Raw genomic sequence first — 27261 nt, forward strand, 5'->3', positions numbered from 1 at the left:
TCTGGAGCGTGACTACTGCCACTGGGCTCCTCGAGTGTTTGGCCGGGGGCGGGGGGGGGGGGGGGGGGGGGAGGGGGGTGAAAGAGTGACTGTGACTCGGAGGGATGTCCCTAAGCAGGAACCCTCCCCCATATTCACCCACTCTGCTCCTGGTTCCATCACCCATCCCCTCGCTCTTTCTGCAGTGTCCGCACAGTGGTAGAACTGTAGGTTCGGGAGGGCCAGGCCTCCCACATTTCTTTTCCTTGGTATGACCTTATTTTAGATCCTCGGGTTCTTCCCCGCCCCCACACAAGTGCCATGATTAGTTTGTCGGCTGTGTTGAAAAAGGCCTGGAGGTGTAGATGGGAGGGATCGAAACATGAAGAGGAACTTCATTTAGTACTTCATTTTGATCGTCTTTATTCTCCCTGCGAGGGAGAGTGGGATTGAGCAGGTCCCTTTTGACTTCCTCCACCAGACTCCTCGGATTCCATTGTGGATCCGTGTCCCATTGTGGCATATTTGAATCCCCAGGTAGCTTCAACGGCAATCCCCCCATCTCTGTCCCTCCCCACTGTGGGTTCACAGGGAAGATCTCGCACTTGCTCAGGTTAAGCTTGTAACCTGAGAATGCTCCAAACTCCTTTAGAAATTTCATTATCCCTTTGATGCTGGTGTGGGGGTTCGAGATGTAGAGGAGCAGGTAATCCATGTAGAGTGAGATTCTACACCCTCTGCCCCTCCTTTGGATACATCTCTGCCCTTTTGTTGTTCTGAGGGCGATTGGCAGTGGCTCGATTGCCTGAGCAAACAGCAATGGGGATAGTGGGTGTAATGTTCTCTGCACGCACGGATGGCGAGGTCTTTGTGGTTGAAGTGCTCAGAGAACATACGGCTTTGTAAATGAACAAAACTGTTTATTAATTGTTTCGAAATCACTAAAGGGTTTCTATAATGTAGGATTGCAGTTGGATAGTATGGCTAAATACAAGTAACTAGGTTAACTTTAATTAATAACTATTGTCTAGGAGCTGCTCGCTATGCGACTGTGTCCTGTGCTTGTTGTCCAGATTCCTTGCCTGTGTGTTTCTCAAGAGATTACATCTCATCACCATGAGGCCGGTCTTCTAGTGACTACTCAAGTCACCACGCCACTTGTGGTCGGAAGCTAGAATCTCAGTCTATGCATGCGGCACCTATCGTAACTTACAGTTGTTATTTATTCATACACAAATGATAGTCTACATATCATTCCAGGGGGCATCCCTGTCTCGTGCCTCTGTGCAGCCGGACGTATTCAGAGCTGGAGGAGTTTGTCCGTATGCTCATCATGGGAGCGCTGTACAGTAGTTTCACACAGAAAATGAACCATGGTCCGAACCCAAACTGCTCCAGTACCCCTATGAAGTACTTGCACTCGACTCGGTCAAAGGCCTTTTCTACATCCAGGGAGATGATCACTTCTGGTGTTCTCTTTCTGGATGGGTGATTACCACGCTCATCAGGTGCCTGATGTTCGATGGTAGCTGCCTGCCCTTGGCAAAACCCGCCTGGTCTTCTATGACTACCATTGGCACGCAGCTCTCCAGCCACCCCACCAGGGCCTTTGCCAGGATCTTTCTGTCTAAGTTGAGTCGCAAGTTGGGCCTGTAGGACCTGCACTGTTGGTTTGTTGTCCCTTTTGGGAATCAGCGATATTGAGGTTTGTGCCAGTGTGGGTGGCAGGGTGCCCTTACTAGCGAGTCTGCGAATATCTCCCACAGGTGCAGGGTCAATGCTGGTGCCAATTGTTTGTAACGGTCTGCTGGGAATCTATCTGGCCCTAGTGCCTTCCCGGGCTGCATGGAGTTGATACTCTCCATGACTTCTCCTAGTCCTAATGGTGCTTCCAGGCTCCGTCTCTTTTCTTCCCCCACAACCAGCATGTCCAGTCCGTCGAGGAACTGCATCATCCCCGAGCTCGAGAGGCTCGGAGGTGTACAGACACCAGTAGAAGGTTGCGAAGACTTGGTTGATCCTTTCTGGCGTGGTAACTAGCCTACCACTACCATCCCTAACCTGGGCTATTTCCCTCATGGCTGCCTGCTTTCTGAGCCAGCAGGTAGCTGGCTTTGTCTCCGTGTTCTTACAAGGACCCCCGTGTTTAGAGGAGCTGCAGCACTGCTTTCCCAGTGAAGAGCCGGTCAAAGTCTACCTGTAGCTTCTTTCTCTGTGCCAGTAGTTCCATAGTAGGGGTCGGGGAGTATCGCCGATCCACCTCCAGTGTGAGTTGACCAGCTGTTGCCTGGCTGCCCTCTCCTTCCAATCTTTGCGTTCCTTGTACGGAATCATTTCTCCTGTTAAAACCACCCTCAGTATCTTCCAGAACATTGAGGATGAGATCTCCCCATTATGGCTGTTGGTAACTTACCAATCTATGGCGAGTGATATCTGTTTGCGGAAGCCTTAATCGGCCAAGACCATGTCCAGCCTCCATGGGGGGGGGGGGGGTTGCTGTGCTCGGCCCATCTCCAATCTCGCATCAATGCAGTGTGGAAGCATCCCTGGAAGCACCACTTTCCCCACTACAGAGATGTTGAACCTGGTGTAGATCCTATGCACCTGGACGAAGAAGGAGAACTCCTTCTCCCCTGGGTATGTGAACCTCCATGGGTCCACTGCTCCCATCTGTTCCATGAACTCATTCATTTCCTTTGCCATCTTTAATTTATTGCCCGCATTGGGGTTTGATCTGTCTGTTCGTGGTTCCTGTAAGCAGTTAAAGTCCCCCCCATGATGAGTTGGTGTGTGTCTATGTCGGGGATTTCCACCAGGGTTTTCTTCATGAATTCCGTGTTGTCCCAGTTGGGAGCGTACACGCTTACAAGGACCACTGGTGTCGCGACCAGGACACCACCAACCGTTCCCCATGATCCCTAACCATCCTCATCACTGCAAATGCTGTTCTCTTGTTGAGCGGTATGGCCACCCCCCCTGCCCCTCGTCCCGTAGCACGAATGGTAAGTCTGTCCCACTCAGATCTTTCTTACCTGCAGTGGGTCCTTCTCCCTCAGGTGGGTCTCCTGGAGGAAGACTATGTCGGATCTCAGACTTTTCAGAGGGGAAAGACTCTGGATCTTTTCACCGGGCCGCTATGTCCCCTGACATTCCAGGTTTCTGTCCCCCCAATCCTGCAGGGTCAACCATACTTACCTTGTGGATGCGCTCTGATTGGAGTCCATCCAAGATGGCCACCATTATTGTGCACGCCATGTGGGCGAGACCCTGCATTCCGGGATATCCCTTTGCTTGGGGGCCATCCAATATGGCCATGGTCACCGTACTCACCATGTGGCTGTGACCCTGTGCTCCCGGGTTTCCTTTTGCTCGGGGCCAACCAAGATGGCCAACATCATTGTGTACACCATGCAGCTTTGCCCCTGTGTTCCCAGTTTCCCCTTTGCCCATGGGCCAACCAAGATGGCTACCATCATTGTGTAAACCATGTGGCTATGTACCTACACTCCCAGGTTTCCCTTTGTCCAGGGTCCAACCAAGATAGCCACCATCATTGCGCATGCCATGTGGATGGCCCCTGCACTCCGGGGTTTCTCTTTGTTTTGGGGCCCTTGAAAATGGCTGTTTTCGGTGCCCTTGTTTCCGTTGTCGCCATGGGTGATCTGCCATAGCCAGCCTTTTACCCCTCCCAACCTACCCCAATGCCCTGGTACACATGGATCGCGTGTCCCTCCCATTTACAGGACCGTGTGTGCCTTGTCCAGTTCAGGATCTTTTCCCGGTCTTTGTACGGGTGCAGTTTCGCGATGGTGGCTCACAGCTGCTCCCCAGCCTTGGGATTTAGCCTCTGCTCTGACTGCTTCTGGGGGCTTGGTGATGTTTTCCCCTCCAACAGGTTTGCCCAGCAGCTGTGCTACGTATTCGGTAGGGCTCCTGCCCTTGGTACCCTCCTGTAGGCCCACAGTGCTGAGGTTTTGCTGGTGCGACCAATTCTCTTGGTCCTCGACCTTCCCCGTTGCATCGCCACCAACCTTCCCATCTCTGTCTCTAATGAGGCGATCCGGTCACTCTGGTTGGTCGCGGCCTTCTCCAGCCCTCAGATCATCACCTCCTTTGTCTCCAGATGCCACTCAGATCTTTCCGAACACTGCTTGAAGAGGACCAGCGCCTCCACGACAGCCACTTTCACCATCGCCGTCATTTTGAATTTGATGGTGACTTTGAGCACTAGGAGCCCCTGTGTTAGGAGGTTCCTCCATTCATTTATCAGGGGGTTAGCCCGGCATGTCCTGGCGGCCCATCCCGTTCGGGTGTGGCTGGATCCTCGTCGCCCACCATGGATGTCATCGTCTCAATCTTCCTCTCCAGATTTGTACTGGCTCTGCCTTCGTTTCGGCTCCATCAAGTTATTGCCTGGCATGCCCTTTCGTTGTGGTAGTGTTGGTGGAGAGTTTGTTCCACAGGATTAGTGGTCTATTTTGGCCGAAAAGTGCCTAATTTCAAGTATCCAGGAGGAGAGCCATCTTGCGTGCTTCCGCTCAGCACCGGAAGTCCAAGGCCTTAATAAGTTATTTCCTAAAGCGCAATATTTTTGGATTAAAGCAAATTGCTGCAGCTGCTGGAATCTGAAACAAAAACAGAAAACACTGGACAATCTCAGCAGGACTGACAGCATCTGTGGAGAGAGAAGGGAGCTAACGTTTTGCGCCGAGATGACTCTTTGTCAAAGCTGGGGAGAACTGGAAACAGGGTCAGATTTATACAGTTGTGTGTGTGAGGGGATGGGGGGGGGGGGGGGGGGGAGGGGGGTTGGAGCAGTGGGGCTGGATAGGGAGCCAGCGATAGGTGGAGATTAATCTCCATATAGAATGATACAGCCAAGAAGAAAGTTGTTTGGCTGATCATGCCTGTGCTAGCTTTTTGAACAAACTTATGGCTCACCTCCCTGCATTTTCCTCACAGCCCTGACATGATTTTCCTTTTGATGATGCACATTCAATTTCCTTTTGTAAGCTACTGCGGGATCTGCTTCCATCACCCTTTCATGTCAGGCCTTCCAGATCACAATTCACTGTGTTAAAAAAAAACAACCCTCGTCACCGACCCCACCCCCCCTCGCCTCCAGTTCGTTTTGCCTATTATCAGCTGCTGAACTTTCCCTCCCTCAGATTAGAGTACAGACACTGAAGAAAATGTAGAAACATAGAGTTTGAAGCTTTGAAATCTCGAGTCTATCGTCTCCTCATTACTGCAGAGGGCACTGCAGCTACACCAGGGGACTTGACACCCACACAAGGAGCTGCTGTCGTGTTATAGTTGGATTGCAAAACAATCCTGGAAACGTTTCCCAATGCTTCTATGGAAACTATCAGGAAAAAAAGCAAAGGGTCAAAGTATATGATTCGAAAGGCGTTCCTTACCAATGTACTCATCTTCATCAACAAATCCATCTTCATTCTTATCAATGTCTTCAAGCGTTTCCTAGTAATAAAAACACTTTGTAAGTACAGTTACTGACTATACATAGAAATAAATAACTTGTGTTTATTCTATTCATTTCACAACCACAGGATGTCCCAGAACCCTTTAGTTTCAGTGGCCTTGCCCCTCCCTTTGTCTAACCATTAGCGGCTGTCTTCAGCTGGGTAGGCCAGAATTAGTGCCATTTTCTGAACGTATTTGCATTTCCACCTCACTCACCTACATTAAGATATTCTTAAAAAGCTACCTGGTAATCAAAGCTTTTGATTTGCAGCTTAACCATCTCCTTACGTAGCTGGGTGTTAAATTTTATATGATAACCCTCCAGTGAAGCACCCCAGAGATATTTTGCCCCATTAAAGCTGCTATCAAATGCAAGCTGTTATTGCTGTTATAGCCAATGAAGTACATTTGAAGTGTAGCCGCATTGTAATGTAGGAAACACACAAGCCAATTTGTGCACAGCAAGATCCCACAAACAGCAGTGTGATGATCACAGTCATCTGTTTTCAAGTGTTGACTGGTGGAGGAATATTGTCCGGGAAATCGTCAGAGCTCCGTGCTCTGTTGTTCTGCTTAGACAGTTGTAACACCATACAGAAAAACCCACCAACCTTTACCATGCCCTTGGCATTGCCCTTGAGTTACAGCCCTTCTCATCCAATACAACAGCGGGCAAACATTTCAACATTAGCAGCCGGAAGGCACAACAGGACATTGGCAACCAGACTCTAGTGCTGTACTGCTGCCTTACAGATAGCTACTGTGCACGCTTCAAAGTATCCACGGGGTCACAAATCCTTGCGTGATAGGAATTCCCAGCACCCACTGGAGAAACACAATTCATGTCAATCTTATTTTCTGGCACTCTTGCGTCCTTTTATGTCCCCAATTTAACATTCCTTATAATATTGGATCATACTTAGCTTTTCATGCTCCCTCCTAAAAGAGTTATAATGTAGACCTCCAGCTGATTACTCTGAACACTTTGCACACCGTATTTCAAGGGTTCATGTTCCTGACACAAATGGAGGATTGCACATGAAGCGACTGACACAAAAATAAAGGCTGTGAATTATAATACTCAATCTACAATAGAACTGGCCAAGTGGGTAGTTGCAGAATCGGTTATCGCTATCAGGAAAGAATAAACAGGCCGTCAACGGCTTCACTCATTAACCTAGCAGAGATCCCTGTCCTGTACTCTCAAGCAGTTACCTTGTGGTGAATGCATTAATGGGTTTTCTCAGATCTGTTACACTTGGAACAATATATTAAATAAGTATAAATGTCAATTGTCCCGATTTGAACTCCTGTCACTGTATTCATAGTTATCCCAGTTAATTATTATATAGTTATATAGTTATTATCAAATTAAAGAAAAAAGGCTTAGAAAAGTAGCCATGATGTGGAGATGCCGACATTGGACTGGGGTGAGCACAGTAAGAAGTCTTACAACACCAGGTTAAAGTCCAACAGGTTTGTTTCAAACACTAGCTTTCGGAGCACTGCTCCTTCCTCAGGTGAGTGAAGAGGTATGTTCCAGAAACATATATAGACAAATTCAAAGATGCCAGACAATGCTTAGAATGCGAGCATTTGCAGGTAATTAAGTCTTTACAGATCCAGAGATAGGGGTAACCCCAGGTATGAGTGCGGCCTCAACCGGGACCTGGGATTCATGTTGCATTATATTCATCCCCCACCATCTGGCCTGGGCTTGCGAAATCCTACCAACTGTCCTAGCTTGAGACAATTCACACCTCTTCAACCTGTTTCCTAGTTCTGGACTCCCCCACTATCGGGAACATTGGCCAGAATTCTCCAGTCATTGCGATTCACTTTTCCCACCGGGAGCGCACCCCACCAGGGGGTTTGCGGCGGCGTGGGGCGGGTGCAATGGGGCAATCCCATTCACAAGCGACAGGAGGATAGATTCCCGCCGTCAGTTCAGAAACACGCGGGTGGAGAACGAGAGAATCCCGCCCACTATTTCTGAGTCTACCCTGTTAGTATTATATAGCTTTCAATGAGATCCCCTCTCACTCTTCTAAACTCCAATGAATCCAGTCCTAACCAACTTAATCTCTCCTCATAAAACAGTCCTGCCATCCCAGGAATCAACCTGGTAAACCTTCGCTGCACTCTCTCCATAGCAAGAACATCCTTCCTCTCAGATAAGGACACCAAAACTGCACACAATACTCCAGGTGTGGCCTCACCAATGCCCGGTATAATTGCAATAAAACATACCTATTCATATTCACAAATCCTCTTGCTCTGAAGGCCAACTTACCATTTGCCTTCTTTACTGCCTGCTGTACCTGCACGCTTAGATACCTATCTCCACAATGGAACTGGCCAGGTCAGGGATGCTGGGTGCAGGCTTCTGACAGGCACTTCCAGAAATTGCACAGCCTGGAATGGGGTTGGCAATCCTGGAATCAGGACCCATTCTTCATTTTAAAGGGCTCCCGAGTCAACTCGACTCAGTGAAAAGCCATGCTAATACTCTTGTTGATGATGAATCAGTTTTTCAAAAGTATATTGTTGTATTTCTATAACACTTTGCATGTTCTCAGGATATCCCAAAGTGTTTTACAGCTAATGGAGTATATTGTCGGAAGAGCTGCAGCCAATTTGTACACAGCACGCTCTCATAAACAGCAATGTGATAATGACCAGATCATCTGGTTTAGTGACCATAAAAGCTAACAAAATCTGAACCATTACATGTGAAAGAGCTGAATGTGGCTGTTTGAGAAAGAGTAAAATGAATAACGGCACAGTTCATGGTTGGATCAAAATTTTACACAAATGCTGTACCTCGCCAAGAACTTTATAGAATTATCAGGATAGACACTTAATACATTCAGAATTCTATACGTGGATTATTTGTATTCAATTTCATTGATTCAGTCTTCGACATTCAGTTCTCAATTCAAAGTAATTCAAAGTTAAATTCAAAGTGACACAAACGTTTTAATTTTAAAGTCTGTCCTCTCAGGAAATGAAGATATCGGGCAGGATTCTCCGACCTCCCGCCGGGTCGGAGAATCGGCGGGGGCCAGCGTGAATCCCACCCCCCGCCGGCTGCCGAATTCTCCGGCACCGGGGATTTGGTAGGGGCGGGAATTAAATGAAAAATGAAAATGAAAATCGCTTATTGTCACGAGTAGGCTTCAATGAAGTTACTGTGAAAAACCCCTAGTCGCCACATTCCGGCGCCTGTTCGAGGAGGCTGGTGCGGGAATTGAACCGTGCTGCTGGCCTGCTTGGTCTGCTTTAAAGCTAGCGATTTAGCCCAGTGTGCTAAACAAACCCCTAAATCACGCCGCGCCGGTCTGCGGCCACTGGCAGCAGCCCCCCCTGGCGATTCTCCGGACCGCGATAGGCCGAGTGTTTGCCCATTTTCGGCCGGTCCCGGCGGCGTAAATTAGAGTAGGTACTTACCAGCGGGACCTGGCTACACGGGCCGCCTCCGGGGTCCTCTGGGGGGCACAGGGGGATCTGGCCCCGGAAGGTGCCCCCACGGTGGCCTGGCCCGCGATTGGGGCCCACCCATCCGCGGGTGGGCCTGTGCCGTGGGGGAACTCTATTCTTCCGCGTCGGCCGCTGTGGTCCTCCGCCATGGCCGACGCAAGATGAACCCCCCTGCGCATGCACTGGGATGACGCCAGCACACGCTGGCGCTACTGTGCATGCGCCAACTCGTGCCAGCCAGCGGAGGCCCTTCGGCACCGGTTGGTGTGGCGCCAAGCCCCTTCCCAGCCGGCTGGCGGGGCGCAAACCACCCCAGTGCCGTCCTAGCCCCTGAAGGTGCGGAGGATTTCGCACCTTTGGGGCGGCCCAATGCCGGAGTGGTTCATGCCACTCCTTGGTGCCGGAGTTGCCCGCCCTGCCGATTCCCACAGAATCCCGCCCAGAATCCCACCCATCATCTTACTATTCACACTCTGACACAAAACGTTTTAATTTTAAAGTATTTTTTCAGTTTCACTTATGCCTTCTCCCTCTCTCTCGCTCGGTTCTTCACTGTTCTGTCCCCAAATCCTTTACTGTTCAGCTGTACTGACCAATAATTATCTTTCAACCCACAGCTTAAAAATAGATGTTCTGGTCATTCTCACTCCTGTTGGTGGGAGCTTGCTATGCATCAATTGATTGCCATGGTTCTGATATTGCAATAGAATGTTTTTAAAGTGCTTCAATGGCTTTGGGAGATCCTGGGGTGATATAAACAGTAAGGCATTCCGGGCACCCCGCACCGAGACTAGAAATTCCCACCCAACGTCAATAGACCTTTAAATGATCAGTCAAATTGTTTGTCCCGCCTGTGACAATTCCTGTGGCAGGCAGGACCAGAAGATGTACCCCCAAATCTTTCTTTTGCTGCTCTATGTACCAGACAATACTCTCCTTATAGGATTGGCTGTTCTCAAGATATTACTCAACCCCACGAACAGTGTCTATTCCTTCCCAACTCCCAAAACCTTGACTGTTCCCGACTGAATCTTACCTCACCTTTCAGGCCTTGTTTCGCCATGTCTGGCTTTGTGTTTTCACTTTCATCAACAGCAAATACATGGGGCGGAATTCTCCCATCCCGCGGCAGAGTGTCCACGCCGTCGTAAACGCCGTCGCCTTTTACAACGGTGTGAACGGGCCACTGCCAGGAGTAATTTTGGCCCCTACAGGGGGCCAGCACGGCGCTGGAGTGGTTAGCGCCGCTCTATCTGCTGATCCCGTCGCGAACTGTGCACCACGGGATCTGCGCATGCACAGTGGTCCCGGCTCCAACGTGCACATGCGCAGTGGCCTCATTCAACGCGCCGGCCCCGACGCAAAATGGCTCAGGGCTACAGGGGCCAGTGCGTAGGAAAGGAGGCCCCCAGCTAGAGAGGCCAGCCCGCCGATTGGGGGGCCCCGATCACGGGCCAGGCCACATCGGAGACCCCCCGGGATCGGACACCCCCCCCCCCACTCAACCCCCACAGGCCGCCACCCGACCCATCAATACCGAGGTCCCGCCAGCTCAGAGCAGGTTAGAATGACGCCGGCTGGACTCAGTTCTTTTCTTACGGCCACTTGGCCCATCCGGGCCAGAGAATTGGCGGGCGTAGAGCGGCCCGTGACCGGCGCAGCGCCAACCACGGCATGCTGGCATCGGGGCGGCATGGCCCGGTCGCGGGGATTCCCCGGCCCAGGGCTGGGAGAATCCCGCCCATGTTGCCTGAGCCAAATGCACAAAAGTTTGCTTGTAGCCCGTGTCACCATGTGACCTCCTCACACATATAAATGCACTTAAAATGAAAATCAATGATGTGCAATGTGCCCATATTTGGCGACATGAACACAAATCAAAATGTGTTAAACCGTGAAATTAAGTTTAACTCTTTTGCACGTGTAACAGTGCTAATTATTCAGCCCAACTGCAAGTCATTCTTTCTCCACACAAGTCACCTCTGAAACACTGTGATTATCTTTTGGGATGAGGATTATTGGTTATGTTAAAGAAAAGTGTCTTTTGTTTCCCATTCGGGGAAGTACAATACAATGAGGTGCTATTATTTCTCCATTGTTATGAAACAGAATGTCCTCAGCAATAAAGGAGTACTATTACACTCCTGTTATCCATTAATGCTCCTAATAGCCTATTCTGGATTAATTAACCCTCTGGCTTTAAATATTAAATAAAGTGTTGTAAATGTTGAAAGATCCATGTACCGCTACAGCATAAAAAGCCTTTCTATTGAGTAACTGGGATCATGTGGTGGAGATAACGTAGAGAAGGAATGTTTATATGTAGTTATCAAATAAATTCTGGACTAAAACTCTAAAGTTGATCATATAGCTAAGCTAAAGGTTCCACTGATAAAATGAGACACATACAGACATTTACCCCAGGTTAGAAGCATGGGAATAAGACCATAAGATATGGGAGCAGAAGTAGCCCATTAAGTCTGCTCTGCCATCCAATGAGATTGTGACTGATCTGATATGATAATCATCAACTCCACTTTCAAGCCTTATCCTTATAACTCTTGATTCCCTTATAACAGATGAAAAATCTGTCTATCTCAGCTTTGAACATACTTAACAACCCAGTCCTCTGCGGTAAAGAATTCCACTGATTCACTACCCTCCGCAAGAAGAAACTCTTCCTCATTTAAATGGGCGGCCCCTTACTCTGAGATTATACCCTCTGGTCCTAAACTCTCCCAGAAGGGGAAACAACGTCTCAGCAACTAAATTAACTTTAAGTCAAAGAAAGGATGATAGAGTTTGTGTAGGGGCTCAGGATTGAAGGCGCTAGCAACAGCGCCGCTCCCAAAGGACTCAGGGAGTCCGGTAATAATAGCTGCATTGAGAATTTGGAGGCAGTTTCGCCAACACTTCGGGTTGGGGGCAGGGTCAAGGGAAATGCCAATTCGGGGGCCACAAATTTGAGCCAGAGAAATGCGATGGGAATTTTTGGAAATGGGAGGAGAAGGGGATTAAGACACTAAAAGATTTGTTTCTTGGCGGTCGGTCTGCAGGATTGAAGGAGTTGGGAGCAAAGTATGGGCTGGAGCAGGGGGAAATGTTTAGATACATGCAGGTTCGAGATTTTGCCAGGAAGGAGATAGAGAGCTTCCCGGTGGAGTCGGCCTCCACATTGCTGGAGGAGGTGCTGCGACAGGGGGACTGGAGAAGGGGGTAGTGTCAGCGGTTTATGGAGCTATCTTGGAAGAGAAGAAGGCACCACTGGAAGGGATTAACTCACGTTAATATGTTTTGGTCCTGCCCAAAGCTAGAGGTTTACTGGAAGGAGGTTTTTAGGGTGATCTCTAAAGTGGTGCACGTGAAACTGGCCCTTGGGAGGCCATATTCGGGGTGTCCAGCCAGGATTGGAAATGGGTGCAGAGGCAGATGTTTTAGCCTTCGCCTCATTGATCGCCCAAATCCGGATCCTGTTGGGATGGAAAGCAACCTCCACCCTCTGCCCTGGCATGGCGGGGGGACCTGTTGGAGTTCTTGGCTCTTGAGAAAGTTAAGTTTGAACTGAGGGGAAGGATGGAGGCGTTCTACAATTCATGGGTGTTATTCATTGTGCACTTTCAAGAATTGGATAACATCTAACATGAGTTGGGGGGCGGGAAGGGGGACTGTATGTGTTAATGGTGACTATGGGTGATTCACGATTCCTTTTTGTTATTGGTTTATGTTAACATGCGGGCAGTTGTTTGGGGGTTGGTGGGAGGATGGGATTGTTGTTGTTGCTGTGGGGATTGACATTATATTTGTTATTGCTTATTGTTTATTGTTGGTGGGTGCAAACTTGGAAGAAAATGTGAAAAGGGAGGAGAAAAATTTTTTTTAAAAGAAGAAATGATAATTAAGTTTAGGTGGAAAGAATAGGAGACAAGCAATGGCTACCACTAGCCAACGCAAGGTGCCTCATTTATAAGCAGGCTCAATGCCATCACAATTTTGTTGGTTTGGACTTTGTTGATTTACTTCAAACATATTTTAGTTTTTTTGGACCACATGTTTGTTTCTGATCTGAGTAATACCCTTAAAACGGCACTTATGGTATGGCTTCCTGTAAAGTGACAGTGAGTCAACTCAGGGCCATCCTGAAAGGCCCAATTGAAACAGTCCCACCACCTTCAGCCCCAGTGGTAACAACAACAGTGAGTGGCGATGTGGAGGAGAAGAGGACCAAATTCTTCTCCGTCAGAAGTTATGGCCCAGTCTGAATCCATTGTTGGCACTGAGGTGGGGCCAAAAATTGAACTGTTGCAATTTCATCTTCGCGTTATTTTAGTGTTCTTAAAAAAAAATAAGGTTTTCAGATTTGAGTTATTAAGAATGACTTTGCAGGTGATATATATATTTATTGAAAAGAAGACTTTGAAAGAGTGAGGTAAAATAAGCAAAGAGCTGGCACAGGCATGTGGGTGGTGTGATAGCACAGTGGTTAGCACTGTTGCTTCACAGCACCAGGGTCCCAGGTTTGAATCCCAGCTTGGGTGACTGTCTGTGTGGAGTCTGCACATACTCCCCGTGTCTGCGTGGGTTTCCCCTGGGTCCTCTAGTTTCCTCCCACAAGTCCCGAAAGATGTGCTTGTTAGGTGAATTGGACATTCAGTGTATCAGAACAGGTGCCAGAATGTGGCGACTCGGAGTTTTTCACGGTGGCTTCATTGCAGTGTTAATGTAAGCCTACTTGTGATAATAAAGATTATTATTATTATGTGGTCTTAAATGTCCTCCTTCTGTACTGCAAGATTATCTGATTCTATACTCTGACCCAGAAGCAATTGGGAGACTTCCAACTTACGTAAACAACAATTTCCTTCATGTGCTCAAACTCCTCTGGGTGAAGAAAGGCTGTGAACTCCTCCCTGGTGGCCACCATGTCTTCATCTAGATCTGCAGCTTGGAATCTCCGCTCATCTCGAGGAAGCATCTTCTTAAAGCTGAGCTGATCTGCTGCATCTTGAAACTCCTCCGGGTTCTCTGAGGTCCACAAAAGGCCAGGTTCTAAGTGAATGTGTTGTTACAATCCAGACCTACTGCGTTTGACATATCACGCAATCTTAACAGCTACAAGCTTCCAATGACATTAAAAGTTGCAAGCACATAGACAATTCCAATATATTGCCACAGTTATATTTGGGCTTAGTGCTAAACAAAGTTTATGCAGAATCACCTTATACATTAGAACCATATTGTAGCAGTTCCTGTGAAGTTCATCGCTTCATTTGGAAATGATTGGGTGTGCAGGATGCATCATGCGGCACATGGCGAGGCACCTTAAACTGCTGAAATGGGAAAGAATTTTTGAAAAGCAGAAGCCACCTTTTGCTTGCTGAGATTGACCGCCATAAAGTTTTTATTTATCTTTTACAGCTGTCCATCAACTAAATTGGTGTGGCTTAATCAAAAGGCTCTGATCAGATAGGAAACTGTGGTGACAGCAATGCCCACATCACAGACTATAAAACAAATCTAATTTCTAATTATACCTCTTTGGTTACTGGAAATGAGCAGCTGTGGCTTCCAAATTTGGACAGACTATCAAATCTGTGTCCCAAAATGATGTACATTTCTCTAAGGACATACAGAAAAGCGATCAGCAAGTCTTATGGACACAATGAACTCAAAATGTATCAGGAAGGGAATTGATGCTCCCCATTACACTCTGTATAAGCAATATATAGGTCTTCACCATTGAAATGAACAGAAATAACATTCAAGAGAGATGGAAAATGGCCTGCTAATTCACAATCAACCATTTTATACTATCCCAGAGAGTCAAACTTAACTTTCAGCAAATACAGTCCCAGCCTGTTTTATGCCCCAGAAGAGAGTGTTGGGGAAAAGAACAAAATTTGAGCACATCCATTTTGTTAAACGGGCAGCCCGGCATAGCTTGCTTTGTAACAGATCCATTTCCATTGTCTGTGCATAATTTTGCAGCAAGCTGGTTTACATTTCAAGTGACAGGATTTATTTAAACTACTTGATGCTCCAAACTCAAGCTAGAAATGTCCGGCATACAATGTTTGATTCACAGATCCTCGACACACCGTGTCACACTGTGTATGCACTATCTGAACCTGTAAGCCAGATTGTGTGTACCAAATGTCAATGTATATTTTTGTATTTCAGCTGAATTAAATCATTGAAACAAGAAATCTGTACATAGTTTTAGTTCCTCTAGAAGGTCAGAGAAGGTTTTTTACTGAGAGAAATGTTCAGGTCAATGGGAGCCTAAGACAAAAAGAGATTTTTTACATAGAATTTACAGTGCAGAAGGAGGCCATTCGGCCCATCGAGTCTGCACCGGCTCTTGGAAAGAGCACCCTACCCAAGGTTAACACCTCCACCCTGTCCCGATAACTCAGTACCCCACCCAACACTAAGGGCAATTTGGACACTAAGGGCAATTTATCATGGCCAATCCACCTAACCTGCACATCTTTGGACTGTGGGAGGAAACCGGAGCACCCGGAGGAAACCCACGCACACACGGGGAGGATGTGCAGACTCCACACAGACTGCGACCCAAGCCGGAATCGAACCTGGGACCCTGGAGCTGTGAAGCGATTGTGCTATCCACAATGCTACCGTGCTGCCAAACGATGTACTAAAACAAGTCAGTAATATGTTATAGCACTCCTTATGACATGTTTTAATTATCAAATGACCTAAGTTTGTGCATTTTTGATTTTTATTTAATATAAACCCAAGGGATTGTAGGTGGTACTCGACAGAGAAAAAAGAATGCAGCATTTTCAATCTTGACATTTGGGGGTAATGGATTCTTTCTGCCCCTTATTCGGGAACAAAACTGTATGAATGGAGTGATAGAATTTGAATATAGGGCAGAAATGATTTAGAGTTATGGCCATTGCTTTTCTCAGTATCAGGAAAATTCTCACTTATGAGGGCTCACTGAGGATTGTCAGGCACAGTGTTGGGACATCACTACCTTAATTTCAGGTTAACTGAGGTCAACGGTAGCAGCAACATTGACTTGCTGTGACCGTAACCTCTAGACCAGAGCTGGGCAAGTCATTTAGGTGTCAAAATATAAAATGGGGTTAACTGGCATGAATAATGGGACCATTGTTTGCAAATTGGACACCATTTTCTGGTGACAGATTTGATTTCTCCACACTAGAATTATTTAAGATGTCCCACTTAATTTGTACTTACAATACCACTTGTTCAAAAGTACACTGCGATCAACTGTTATCTCATGGACTGTGAAAGTATTGATGGTAAAAGTAAAGCCAGGAAACACTCGATAGATGATTTAAATAATATCAGGTTAATATTAGCTCAACCAAAACTTTGGCCAGGATTTTCCAGTCCCGCCCACTTCTGGAATTGTCACAGGTGGAACTGGAAAATTTTGACGGACCAACCAAAGATCCATTGACTTTGGGTGTGAATTGGTGGTCCTGTGGTGGGCAGGACCAGAAAATTCCAGCCTTTGTATCCAACAACTATCTACATCTTTAAATAGTCCTACACTGAAAGAACACAGAAAATCCATAAAAAACAAATTGAACTCAAAAGTGAGAATAACAAATGACAAACATTATGGGTGTAATTCTCTGGAAAGGTTTCTAAGTGTGGGAGCAAGCAGGAACTACCACGAGTGTCCCGGTGCTCAGCACAGTGAGTCTGGCAACGCTATTCAACATTAATTGGTCACTTAACGAGGGCACATGGGCGACTCGCTGCAAATGAAGGCTAGCCAGCCAATTCACCGGGACCGTGCTCACCAGCCCCTCGGTAACAAGGTCAAGCAGCATTTAAACAGCGCTTGCAAAGCCAGCCCCGCATAGCTCGCAGCCATAGCGCCGAGAAGACCGACCCCAAAATTCTAGTGATGGAGACCTGGGGAGGCTCCTCAACATGGTGGAGGCCAGGGGGGATGTCCTGTTCCCCTGAGGGTCCTGGAGGGTGAGCCACAGGGCAGCCAGTGCCGCCTGGGATGAGGTGGCGGCGGCCGTAAGCTCGGGGAGTTTGACCAGGAGGACTGGCCTCCAGTGTCGTAAGAATGTCGATGACCTACACCGGGCAGCACGGGTCAGTTGACATCAATGCCCCCCCCCCCCCCACCCCAAGACCTTTCCACCCCCACACGAGCAACCACCCCCCAATCCTCCAAGCAGCCCCAACCCTCCGTTCACCCCCTCCCTTCAACACCCCCCAACTCTTCCTTCAAACCCTCCCCCAACCACAGTGAACCATGCGTGCGACTAACGAGGCGCTCTCTGTGTCTCTGCAGGATTGGCTTCACATAATCACTGGAAGAGGATCCAGTCTGGCGGAGGTGTGCAAGACAAAGGGATCCTCATCACTTTGAGGAGCGGGCCCTGGAGGTGATGGGGGTGTCTGACAACAGGGCGGTCACCAACGCAGAGGCTGCCAGACGCCGCAGAGATGAGGAGCCAGCTGGCTCCACACGGCGAGAATCCTCAGGTGAGACGCCAGTCGTATGTCTGACGGATCCCAGGACCCAGCTAGGTGCGAGCCTGATGCTGAGGCTCTGGTATAGGTTTACCCGGGGTCGATGGAGATGTTAGCGTGCAGCCAGGACATTCAGAGGGAGATATCAGCGACACTCCAGCAAGTCCATAGCTGATTGGAGGAGTCCAGAGGCTACGGGCCCAGGAGACGTCATCGGCAATGCATGGCACCGAGGCCAACACGGCTAGGGTGGCAACCGCAGTGGTGAGCCTGATGGACGACATTGGTAGCATGAGTGAAGGTGTTCAAGGGATGGCGCAGTCAGTGAAGGTCATGGCTGAGGGCGTCAATGGATTGTGCAACTCACTGGGGGATGTGATCCAATATCAGAGTACCAGCCTCCCCGGACAGGCGCCGGAATGTGGCGACTAGGGGCTTTTCACAGTAACTTTATTGAAGCCTACTTGTGACAATAAGCGATTTTCATTTCACCTCGATGAGGTTCTGCGGGACATGTTCCGCTCTCAGATAGGAATAGCCGAGGCCCTGGGGAGTTGTCCCAGACACGGGTGGGCATTGCCAAGCTGCTGCAGAGCATTGCTGAGGAACATCACCGAGGGTGTCGACACCATGGTGCAGACATTGGGAGCTGCCAGGGATGGCAGAGTCAGATGATGCATGGGCAGCCGGTGCTCAAACCAGCTGCCCCTCTGACGTGAGGTGAATCCCAGGGTCCTTTGGGCACCGAACGGGAGGCCAACCTGGATCCATCCCATGGAGTGGCGACAGTGGCCATCAGCTCCCCCGAGTTTCACCCTTCCGAAGAGGCCGCATCTCGCAGCCAGCACTCAGGACAGGGTGGCACGGCTGTGCATGTGCCCTCCGGCCCCAGAGCCTCCAGATGATGCCCGCCAGGGGTATCAAAAGACATGGGACAAGGAAAGATGCTGGCTGCCTCCACGTCAGATGTGCTTCCTGGGGAGTCACCTAGACATAGCAGTAGACCTAGGAATGTTAAGCAGAGCACATTAAGGATCGCCAAGGGCACCGGGGGAGGGTGCGATTGGATTTGTTTATTGTCACATGTACCAAGGTACAGTGAAAAGTATTTTTCTGCGTGCAGCTTAACAGATCATTAAGTACATGAAAAGAAAATACATAATAGGGCAACCCAAGGTACACAATGTAGCTACATAACACCAGCATTGGGTGAAGCATACAGGGGTGTAGTGTTAATGAGGTTAGTCCATAAGAGGGTTGTTTAGGAGTCTGGTAACAACGGGGAAGAAGCTGTTTTTGAGAATATTCGTGCGTGTTCTCAGACTTTTCCTGCCCGATGGAAGAAGTTGGAAGAGTGAGTAAGCCGGGTGGGAGGGGTTTTTGATTATGCTGCCCGCTTTCCCCAGGCAGCGCGAGGTGTAGATGGGGTCAATGAATGGGAGACAGGGTCGTGTGATGGACTGGGCTGTGTTCACGACTCTCTGAAGTTTCTTGCGGTCCTGGGCCGAGCAGTTGCCATACCAGGCTGTGATGCAGCCAGATAGGATGCTTTCTATGGTGCATCTGTAAATGTTGGTAAGAGTTAGTGTGGACATGCCGAATTTCCTTAGTTTCCTGAGGAAGTATAGACACTATTGTGCTTTCTTGGTGGTAGCGTCAATGTGGGTGGACCAGGGCAGATTTTTGGAGATGTGTACCCCTAGGAATTTGAAACTGCTAACCATCTCCACCTCGGCCCCGTTGATGCTGACAGGGGTGTGTACAGTACTTTTCTTCCTGAAGTCAATGCCCAGCTCTTTAGTTTTGCTGGCATTGAGGGATAGATTGTTGTCGCTGCACCACTCCACTAGGTTCTCAATCTCCATCTTGTATTCTGACTCGGGTGTGATGGGGAGAGTGGGGCGGCATCATCGGGAGTAGGAATTGTAGGACACCTGTGACACATTAAAAATCCTTGAGCACAACCAGTAATAATAATAATAATCTTTATTGTCACAAGTAGCCTTACATTTGCACTGCAATGAAGTTACTGTGGAAAGCCCCCAGTCTCCACATTCAGAGTGTCCAAATTACCTTACAGCACGTCTTTCGGGACTTGTGGGAGGAAACCGGAGCACCTGGAGGAAACCCACGCAGACACAGGGAGAATGTGCAGGCTCCACACGACAGTGACCCAAGCCAGGAATCGAACCTGAGACCCAAACCACTGTGCTACCGTGCCACCCTTATGACACCTCTGTCGCTTTCTGCCTCAATACGGGCCGACCTCCGAACCCTTGGCCCATCTCTTCATGCATCACCCACTCCCCGTAGCACTCACCCACCCCCCAGCCCTGGATATGTTCCCGGAGCTGTGTCATATCCACTGAGTGTTTGGATGTTGACTGCTGCGTGTGTGGTGTTGCCTCTCACAGTGTTCAGGAGCACATTGTCCAGGCATCGCGGTGTGACTGGGATCCAAGGCAATGGCTCCCACATGTTAAATGGCCTGCCCACCCACGGGAATCCACTTGGGTTGTGTGAAGTGCTCACCTAACCACGAATGCCAATTCTTCATTAGAATGGTCTTCAGCCAGATGGCCAGAGGCCTCGGCAGTCAGTGGGGGTTATGGGTGGTCTGTGCGACAGACAGGCAGGGACTAGGGTTGTCTCCAGAACAGGTACCACGATCCACAGCATGCTGGTGCCTTGCGTGGTTGCCCACCCAGTACCTCCCCCCTCCCCTTCCCATGGCAGCCCAACCCATGGAGGGTGCCCCTCCTAACCCAGCCAAGGATTCCCTACCCACCGCCGAGCACTAGGGAGGTAAGCCCAGCACCCCGGGCTCTTTGCCTGTGAGCAAAAATGGTTACTCACCTCCTTGGCTCCCCTCAGAAGCCCTTCTGCCAGGTTCACCTTGTTCAAAAGGAGTACTAATCGGCCCAGTGTGACCACTTGATGGTGAAGCGGCTGAATCATGGGAGGTTGTTGGATAGGGGGTTGCTCATGTTAATTGTATGGAAATATGGCTTAAGTGGTGATAATTGGTTTCTTGTCATGCCACGGCGATATCCCAATTTTGCCCATGGGAGCGGGCTGGTTGCATCACAAGCTGCCTCATTTTCAGCCTCTCCCGCTATTCACCCGCCCTGTTTTGCGAGAGCGTAACGAGGCCGGAGAATCGCGCCCATTAGGTACTAAAGAACATTAAAACGATCAGGAAGAGAAACGGTCATTCAGCCTAATTAAGTATTTATATAAACCCAATTATCTCAGATTAACCTCCAACTACACCTGAGACATCTTTAAAGTATTTTCTTTATTGATCTCCCCTTTATTTAATGCTGATGTAATATTCCAGATACACTATTTTGAAAAATCAATTGCCAAGATGTGAGATTGCTGGCAAGGCTGGCAGTTATTATCCATCCAGACCTGCCCTCAGAAGGCAGTAATGGGCCTTCTTCCCGATTTGTGGAAGTCTGTCTGGTGAAGATGCATTAGATAGAGGCTCTTGGATTCTGACTAGACAACAGTGAGGGAGTAAGGGTATATCTACAAGTCAGGATGGTGCGTGACTTGGGAGGCGAACCTGGAGCAAGTTCTCAAATGTCTGCCGACACTGTTCTTCCAGATGATAGGGGTCAGGGGTTTTAGAAGTGATGACGAAGGAGCCTTGCCAAGTTGCTGCAGCGCACCTTGTAGATGGTACACACTGGCAGAAATTCTCCAGCCTGGGATTCCCTGTTCGCTGCTGGCAGCGCACTCCCACCTGCGGGTCTCCCAGCCGTGTGGGGCGGTTTCAATGGGAAATCCCATTGACGAGTGGCGGGAGTAGAGAATCCCGCCACCAGCAAACGGCGCACAGCCGAGAAACACGCGGCTGGGGGACCGCAGAACCCAGCTTACTGTGGTCAGTGGTCAAAGGTGGTGAAGGGAGCGAATGTTTAAGTCAGTGTGACAAGTACTGATCAGCTGGATTGCTTTGTCCATTTGTATCATTTAATATTTTGCATTCTCTGAAGAGTTGTCATGGTAACCTTCGCTTTAGAGAGTGGGGGCTGAGTTGCTCTAATTCATTTAAACTTTCATGATACAAAATGAAAGCATCATTCTGTTCTGCACCACAGTGGCCCGAGGATCTGTGAATCAAACATTGCACATCGGACGTTTCCAGCATGAGTTTAGAGTGGCAAGTAGTTTACATCAGTCCTGTCACTTTAAATCTAAACCGGCTTGCTGCAAAATTATGCACAGACAATGGGAATGGATCCGTTACAAGGCAAGCTATGACGGGCTGCCCCTTCAACAAAATGGATCTGCTCAGATTTTGTTCTTTTCCGCAGCACTCTCTTCTCATGCGTAAAACAGGCTGGGACTGTAATCGCTGTAGGATTCCAGGAGCACACTGAATGACATAACTCCAGCTAGTGCTGTGGGTACAAAATTGCCCTCACATGGACATACTATAGCTGCAAGGCAATAAGAGAAAGAAAATCATGGGCAATCCTTTTCAAAGCAGAAATGATAGTCGCCATGTCCTATTAAATTCTTGATGAAAGAGTGTCCTTTCTAACTGATAAAAATAAATTAAGTGGCGGGCGGGTGGACATTTTTACTGATTATAGACCGAGAAATTACTGCTGATCACATTAGCGAATGAATGTTTAACAAGTAGTGAATTCCTCAGCCCTCTATATTAACACAGCATAACTCATTTATTTCCGAGTGGCTAATATCATCATTGAAATAGCGGACAGAACATTGTCATATGAACTCATTAGACTTTCATCTGCGAAGATCGTCAGCTTTGGCACTAATAATGAAATTTGGGAATTTTTATTCCTGTTTCGGTGACTGCTGCATGTACATTCTGAACCTCAGTACACAGGCGTTTCCATTGATGCTGATTTTGTTCCCAAGGGATATGCTGGTTGTTTGCACACACTTACTGCTCACACAGTACGCTCCCCTTTCAAAATGAACTACCACTTAAGTGAGGGGAAACCATTCATCAAATTTGGCGAATGTGGCACTTAGTGTTTCAGGGTGATGGTGGATGAACTTCAAGATATAGCTACACAAACAGATCAAGTTCCAACATAAATCATAGCCAAACAGATCCAAGTCTTGGAGGAGAACCAAATCAAAATATGAAACTTGCAAACAGTGGAGACATTAAATGATTCTTAAACAAGTATGTGTAGGGGACTTCCGGTTGCGGTGATGCGGAGCTAAGCCGCACGTTCGGCAGCTCCCGCTATCAAAGGACTTTCGGGCCTGTTTTAGGGCCCCAAACGGCCCTGTCTCGACGATTCCCGGTGGGGGAAGGTGTTTGGAGGAACATTCCCCAGAAATTATGGTGCGCACCCGGAGTGGGGCAAAGAAAAAGGCTGCAGCAGCTCACCAGAAAAAGCGCGGGAAGGAGGACAAAATGGCAGCCGGCGGAGCACCCGAGAATTGGTGGCAGTGGGCGCAGGAGCAGCAAGCTGCTCTTCTGCGCTGTTTTGCGGAGCTGAAGGCTGAGTTGCTGGACTCCCTGAAGGCGACTACCAGCAAGCTGCTTGAGACCCAGACAGCCCAGGGGGCAGCCATCCAGGAGTTGCAGCGGCAGGCCGCTGATTGGGAGGAGGAGGCCGTGGTCCTCGTGGGGAAGGTGGAGATGCACGAGGCACTCCACAAAAAGTGGCAAGACCGCTTGAAGGAGCTGGACTTTCGCACGAGGTGGAAGAATTTGAGGATCCTGGGCCTTGCGGAGGGGCTGGAGGGGTCGGATCTACCGTCCTATGTGGGCACGATGCTGAACTCGGTGGTGGGGGCGGGGTCCTTCCATCTGCCCCTGGAGCTTGAGGGAGCCCACAGAGTGCTGGCCAGGAGGCCCAAGGCGAATGAACCCCCGCGGGCGGTGCAGGTGCGGTTCCATCGGTTCAGTGACCGGGAGTGTGTGCTGCGCTGGGCCAAGAAGGAGAGGAGCAGCAAGTGGGAGAACTCGGTAGTGTGAATCTACCAGGACTGGAGTGCGGAGGTGGCTAAGCGGCGGGCCGGGTTTAACCGGACGAATGCGGTGCTGCATAACAAGCAGTTTAAATTTGGAATGCTGCAGCCTGCGCGTCTGTGGGTAACGTATAAGGACCGGCATTACTACTTCGAGTCCCCGGAGGAGGCGTGGGCCTTTGTGCAGGCGGAGAAGCTGGACTCGAACTAGGGTTTGGGGGCTGTGGGGTCTTGTGTACTATGGTTGTTGCTGTTTTTGCTGTTGCTGTTTTTGTAATTTTGATATGTTTTTTCTATGCTGGTTCTTGCTCTGTTTCCGGGTGGTTCTGTTGGGTATGGTTTTGTGTTATGTGGGGGATGTTGGGGGTTAGTTTTTCTTCTGTACGGGGCTGGGGGATGGGGTGGAGCTGGAATATGGGAGCTGCATCAGAAGGGCGGGGTGGGGCAGTGTGAAAGCGCGTGCTTTCCTCTGGATTCCCGCGCTGCGGGGCAGGAGGGGTGGAGCTGGCGGTGGTGGTGTGGCCTCTACTGGTTTTTTCCCGCGCTGGATCGGTGCCAAGGAGGAGTGGCAGGAGGGGGGGATGACCCCTTGCCGGGAGGGGTCGGGTTTTGGCGTGAGTTGCCGGGGTCAGCAGAAGTCAGCTGACTCATGGAAGTACCATGGAGGGTGTGTCGCGGCTAGGAGGGGTCCTACCCGGGTGGGGGGGGGGGGGGGGGGGGGGGTACCGGGTTGCTGCTGGAATGGCCAGGAAGGAGCTGGTGTGGGCCGGGGGGGTAGAGGAGAGGCGCTATCGTCATGGGGAACGGGTCGGGCAGGGTGTGCTGGCCTGGGGCGAGCAGTCGATGAGCTATGGCTAGTCGTCAGGGGAGGGGGGCGGGGTGCCCTCTGATCCGGCTGATCACCTGGAACGTGAGGGGGCTGAATGGGCCGGTTAAGCGGGCTAGGGTATTTTCTCATTTGAAGGGGCTGAAGGCGGACGTGGCTATGCTCCAGGAGACCCACCTGAAGGTGGCGGACCAGGTTCGTTTGAGGAAGGGGTGGGTGGGGCAGGTTTTCCATTCAGGATTAGATGCGAAGAACCGGGGGGTGGCGATTCTGATGGGGAAGAGGGTGGCGTTCGAGGTGTCTGAGGTGGTGGCAGACAAGGAGGGCAGGTTTGTTATCGTGAAGGGTAGGCTGCATGGGGAGAAGGTGGTGCTGGTTAATGTGTATGCCCCGAATTGGGATGATGCTGGCTTTATGAGGCGTATGTTGGGCCGCATTCCGGACCTGGAGGCGGGGGGCCTGATCCTGGGGGGAGACTTTAACACGGTGCTAGATCCCCCACTGGACCGGTCCAGTTCAAGGACGGGTAGGAGGCCAGCGGCGGCCAAGGTGCTGAGGGGGTTTATGGACCAGATGGGAGGGGTGGATCCCTGGAGGTTTGGGAGGATGAGGGCGTGGGAGTATTCCTTTTTCTCCCATGTGCATAGGGTTTACTCCCGAATAGATTTTTTCGTTCTGAGCAGGGGATTGATCCCGAGGGTGGAGGATGCCGGGTATTTGGCCATAGCAATTTCAGACCATGCTCTGCACTGGGTCGATTTGGAGATGGGGGAGGTGTGGAACCAGCGCCCGCTGTGGCGTCTGGACGTGGGGTTGCTGACTGATGAGGAGGTGTGTAGGTGTGTAGGAGTGTCCGGGGAAGTATTGAGGGGTACCTTGAGGCCAACGATACGGGGGAGGTCTGGGTGGGGACGGTTTGGGAGGCTCTGAAGGCAGTGATCCGGGGGGAGCTGATTTCCATCCGGGCCCACAGGGAAAGGAGGGAGAGGAGGGAGAGGGAGAGACTGGTGGGGGAGCTCCTAGATGTGGATAGGAGGTACGCGGAGGCCCCGGAGGAGGGATTGTTGGGGGAACGGCGTAGCTTGCAGGCCAAGTTCGACTTGCTGACCACCAGAAAGGCGGAGGAAGGCGCAAGGCGCGGTTTATGAGTATGGGGAGAAGGCGAGCAGGATGCTAGCGCATCAGCTCCACAGGCGGGATGCGGCTAGGGAAATTGGTGGAGTGATGGATAAGGGTGGGAATGTGGTGCGGAAGGGGGCAGAGGTGAACGGGGTCTTTAGGGACTTTTACGAGGAACTGTACCGGTCGGAGCCACCGGTGGCGGGGGTGGGGGGATGGAGAGCTTTATGAACAGGCTACGTTTCCCAAAGGTGCAGGAGGAGCTGGTGGAGGGGCTGGGGGTGCCGATTGAGTTGGAGGAACTAGTCAGGGGGATTGGTCAATTGCAGTCAGGGAAGGCACCGGGGCCGGATGGGTTCCCGGTGGAATTTTATAAAAAGTATGCGGACCTGGTGGGCCACCTGTTGGTGCGGGCCTTCAATGAGGCATGGGAGGGGGGCTTTGCCCCCGACTATGTCACTGGGTGCTGATTTCTTTGATCCTGAAGCGGGATAAGGACCCCTTGCAGTGTGGATCATACAGGCCAATCTCACTCCTCAATGTGGATGCTAAGTTGCTGGCGAAGATCCTGGCCACCAGGATAGAGGACTGTGTGCCAGGGGTGATACACGAGGATCAGACAGGATTTGTCAAGGGAAGACAGCTTAACACGAATGTGCGGAGGTTGTTAAATGTTATTATGATGCCGGCGGTTGAGGGGGAGGCGGAGATAGTGGTGGCGCTAGATGCAGAGAAGGCCTTTGATAGAGTTGAGTGGGGGTACCTGTGGGAGGTGCTGGAGAGGTTTGGATTTGGGGAGGGGTTCATCAAATGGGTGAGGTTGCTGTACGAGGCCCCGATGGCGAGTGTAGCGACAAATGGGAGGAGGTCCGAGTACTTCAGGCTCTACCGTGGGACCAGGCAGGGGTGCCCCCTGTCCCCCTTGCTTTTTGCACTGGCAATTGAACCTCTGGCTATGGCGTTGAGGGAGTCGGGGAGGTGGAGGGGTCTGGTGCGGGTTGGGGAGGAACATCGGGTATCACTGTATCTGGACGACCTGCTGCTGTATGTGGCGGACCCAGTGGGGGGAATGCCGGGGGTGATGGAGCTGTTGGTTGAGTTTGGGGGCTTCTCAGGCTATAAGCTGAATCTGGGTAAGAGCGAGGTGTTTGTAGTGCACCTGGGTGATCAGGAGGAGGGAATTGGTAGGCTCCCGTTTAAGAGGGCAGTGAAGAGTTTTAGATACCTGGGGGTGCAGGTGGCCAGGAGTTGGGGGATTCTCCACAAGCTTAATTTTACCAGGCTTGTGGAGCAGATGGAGGAGGAATTGAAAAGTTGGGATATGGTGCCGCTATCGCTGGCGGGTAGAGTGCAGTCCGTCAAAATGACGGTGCTCCCGAGGTTCCTGTTCCTTTTTCAGTGCCTGCCCATCTTTATCCCTAGGGCCTTTTTTAGGAGGGTGACTAGCAGCATCATGAGCTTTGTTTGGGCGCATGGGACCCGGAGGGTGAAGAGGATCTTCTTGGAGCGGGGCAGGCATTACCCAACCTCTCGGGGTATTATTGGGCGGCCAATGTGTCGATGGTGCGCAAGTGGATGATGGAGGGGGAGGGGGCAGCATGGAAAAGGTTGGAGATGGCGTCCTGTGGAGGCACAAGCCTGGGGGCCCTGGTAACGGCGCCGTTGCCGCTCCGTCCTATGAGGTATACCACGAGTCCGGTGGTGGCGGCTACCCTCAAGATTTGGGGGCAGTGGAGGCGACATAGGGGGGAAGTGGGGGGCTCGATAGAGGCTCCGCTAAGGGGGAACCATCGGTTCGTCCCGGGGAACACTGATGGGGGGTTCCTGGGGTGGCACAGAGCGGGCATCAGAAAGCTGAGGGACCTGTTCATTGATGGGAGGTTTGCGAGCCTGGGAGAGTTGGAGGA

General features: G+C 50.2%; 1 protein-coding gene across 2 annotated transcripts in view; it reads right to left on the reverse strand.

Moving 5' to 3' along the window:
- The window catches only part of rcn1 (reticulocalbin 1, EF-hand calcium binding domain), a 66595-nt gene that overhangs the window by 16470 nt on the left and 22864 nt on the right, over positions 1-27261 (reverse strand). For both annotated transcript variants that reach the window (XM_038807852.1, XM_038807853.1), the window contains exons 4-5: positions 13787-13965; positions 5400-5460 (exon numbers count right to left, since the gene is read on the reverse strand). In XM_038807852.1, the coding sequence (XP_038663780.1) occupies positions 5400-5460; positions 13787-13965 (240 nt within the window). The remainder of the gene's footprint in view (positions 1-5399; positions 5461-13786; positions 13966-27261) is intronic.

Source organism: Scyliorhinus canicula, chromosome 9 (genome assembly GCF_902713615.1).
Source record: "Scyliorhinus canicula chromosome 9, sScyCan1.1, whole genome shotgun sequence".
NCBI classification, from domain to species: domain Eukaryota; kingdom Metazoa; phylum Chordata; class Chondrichthyes; order Carcharhiniformes; family Scyliorhinidae; genus Scyliorhinus; species Scyliorhinus canicula.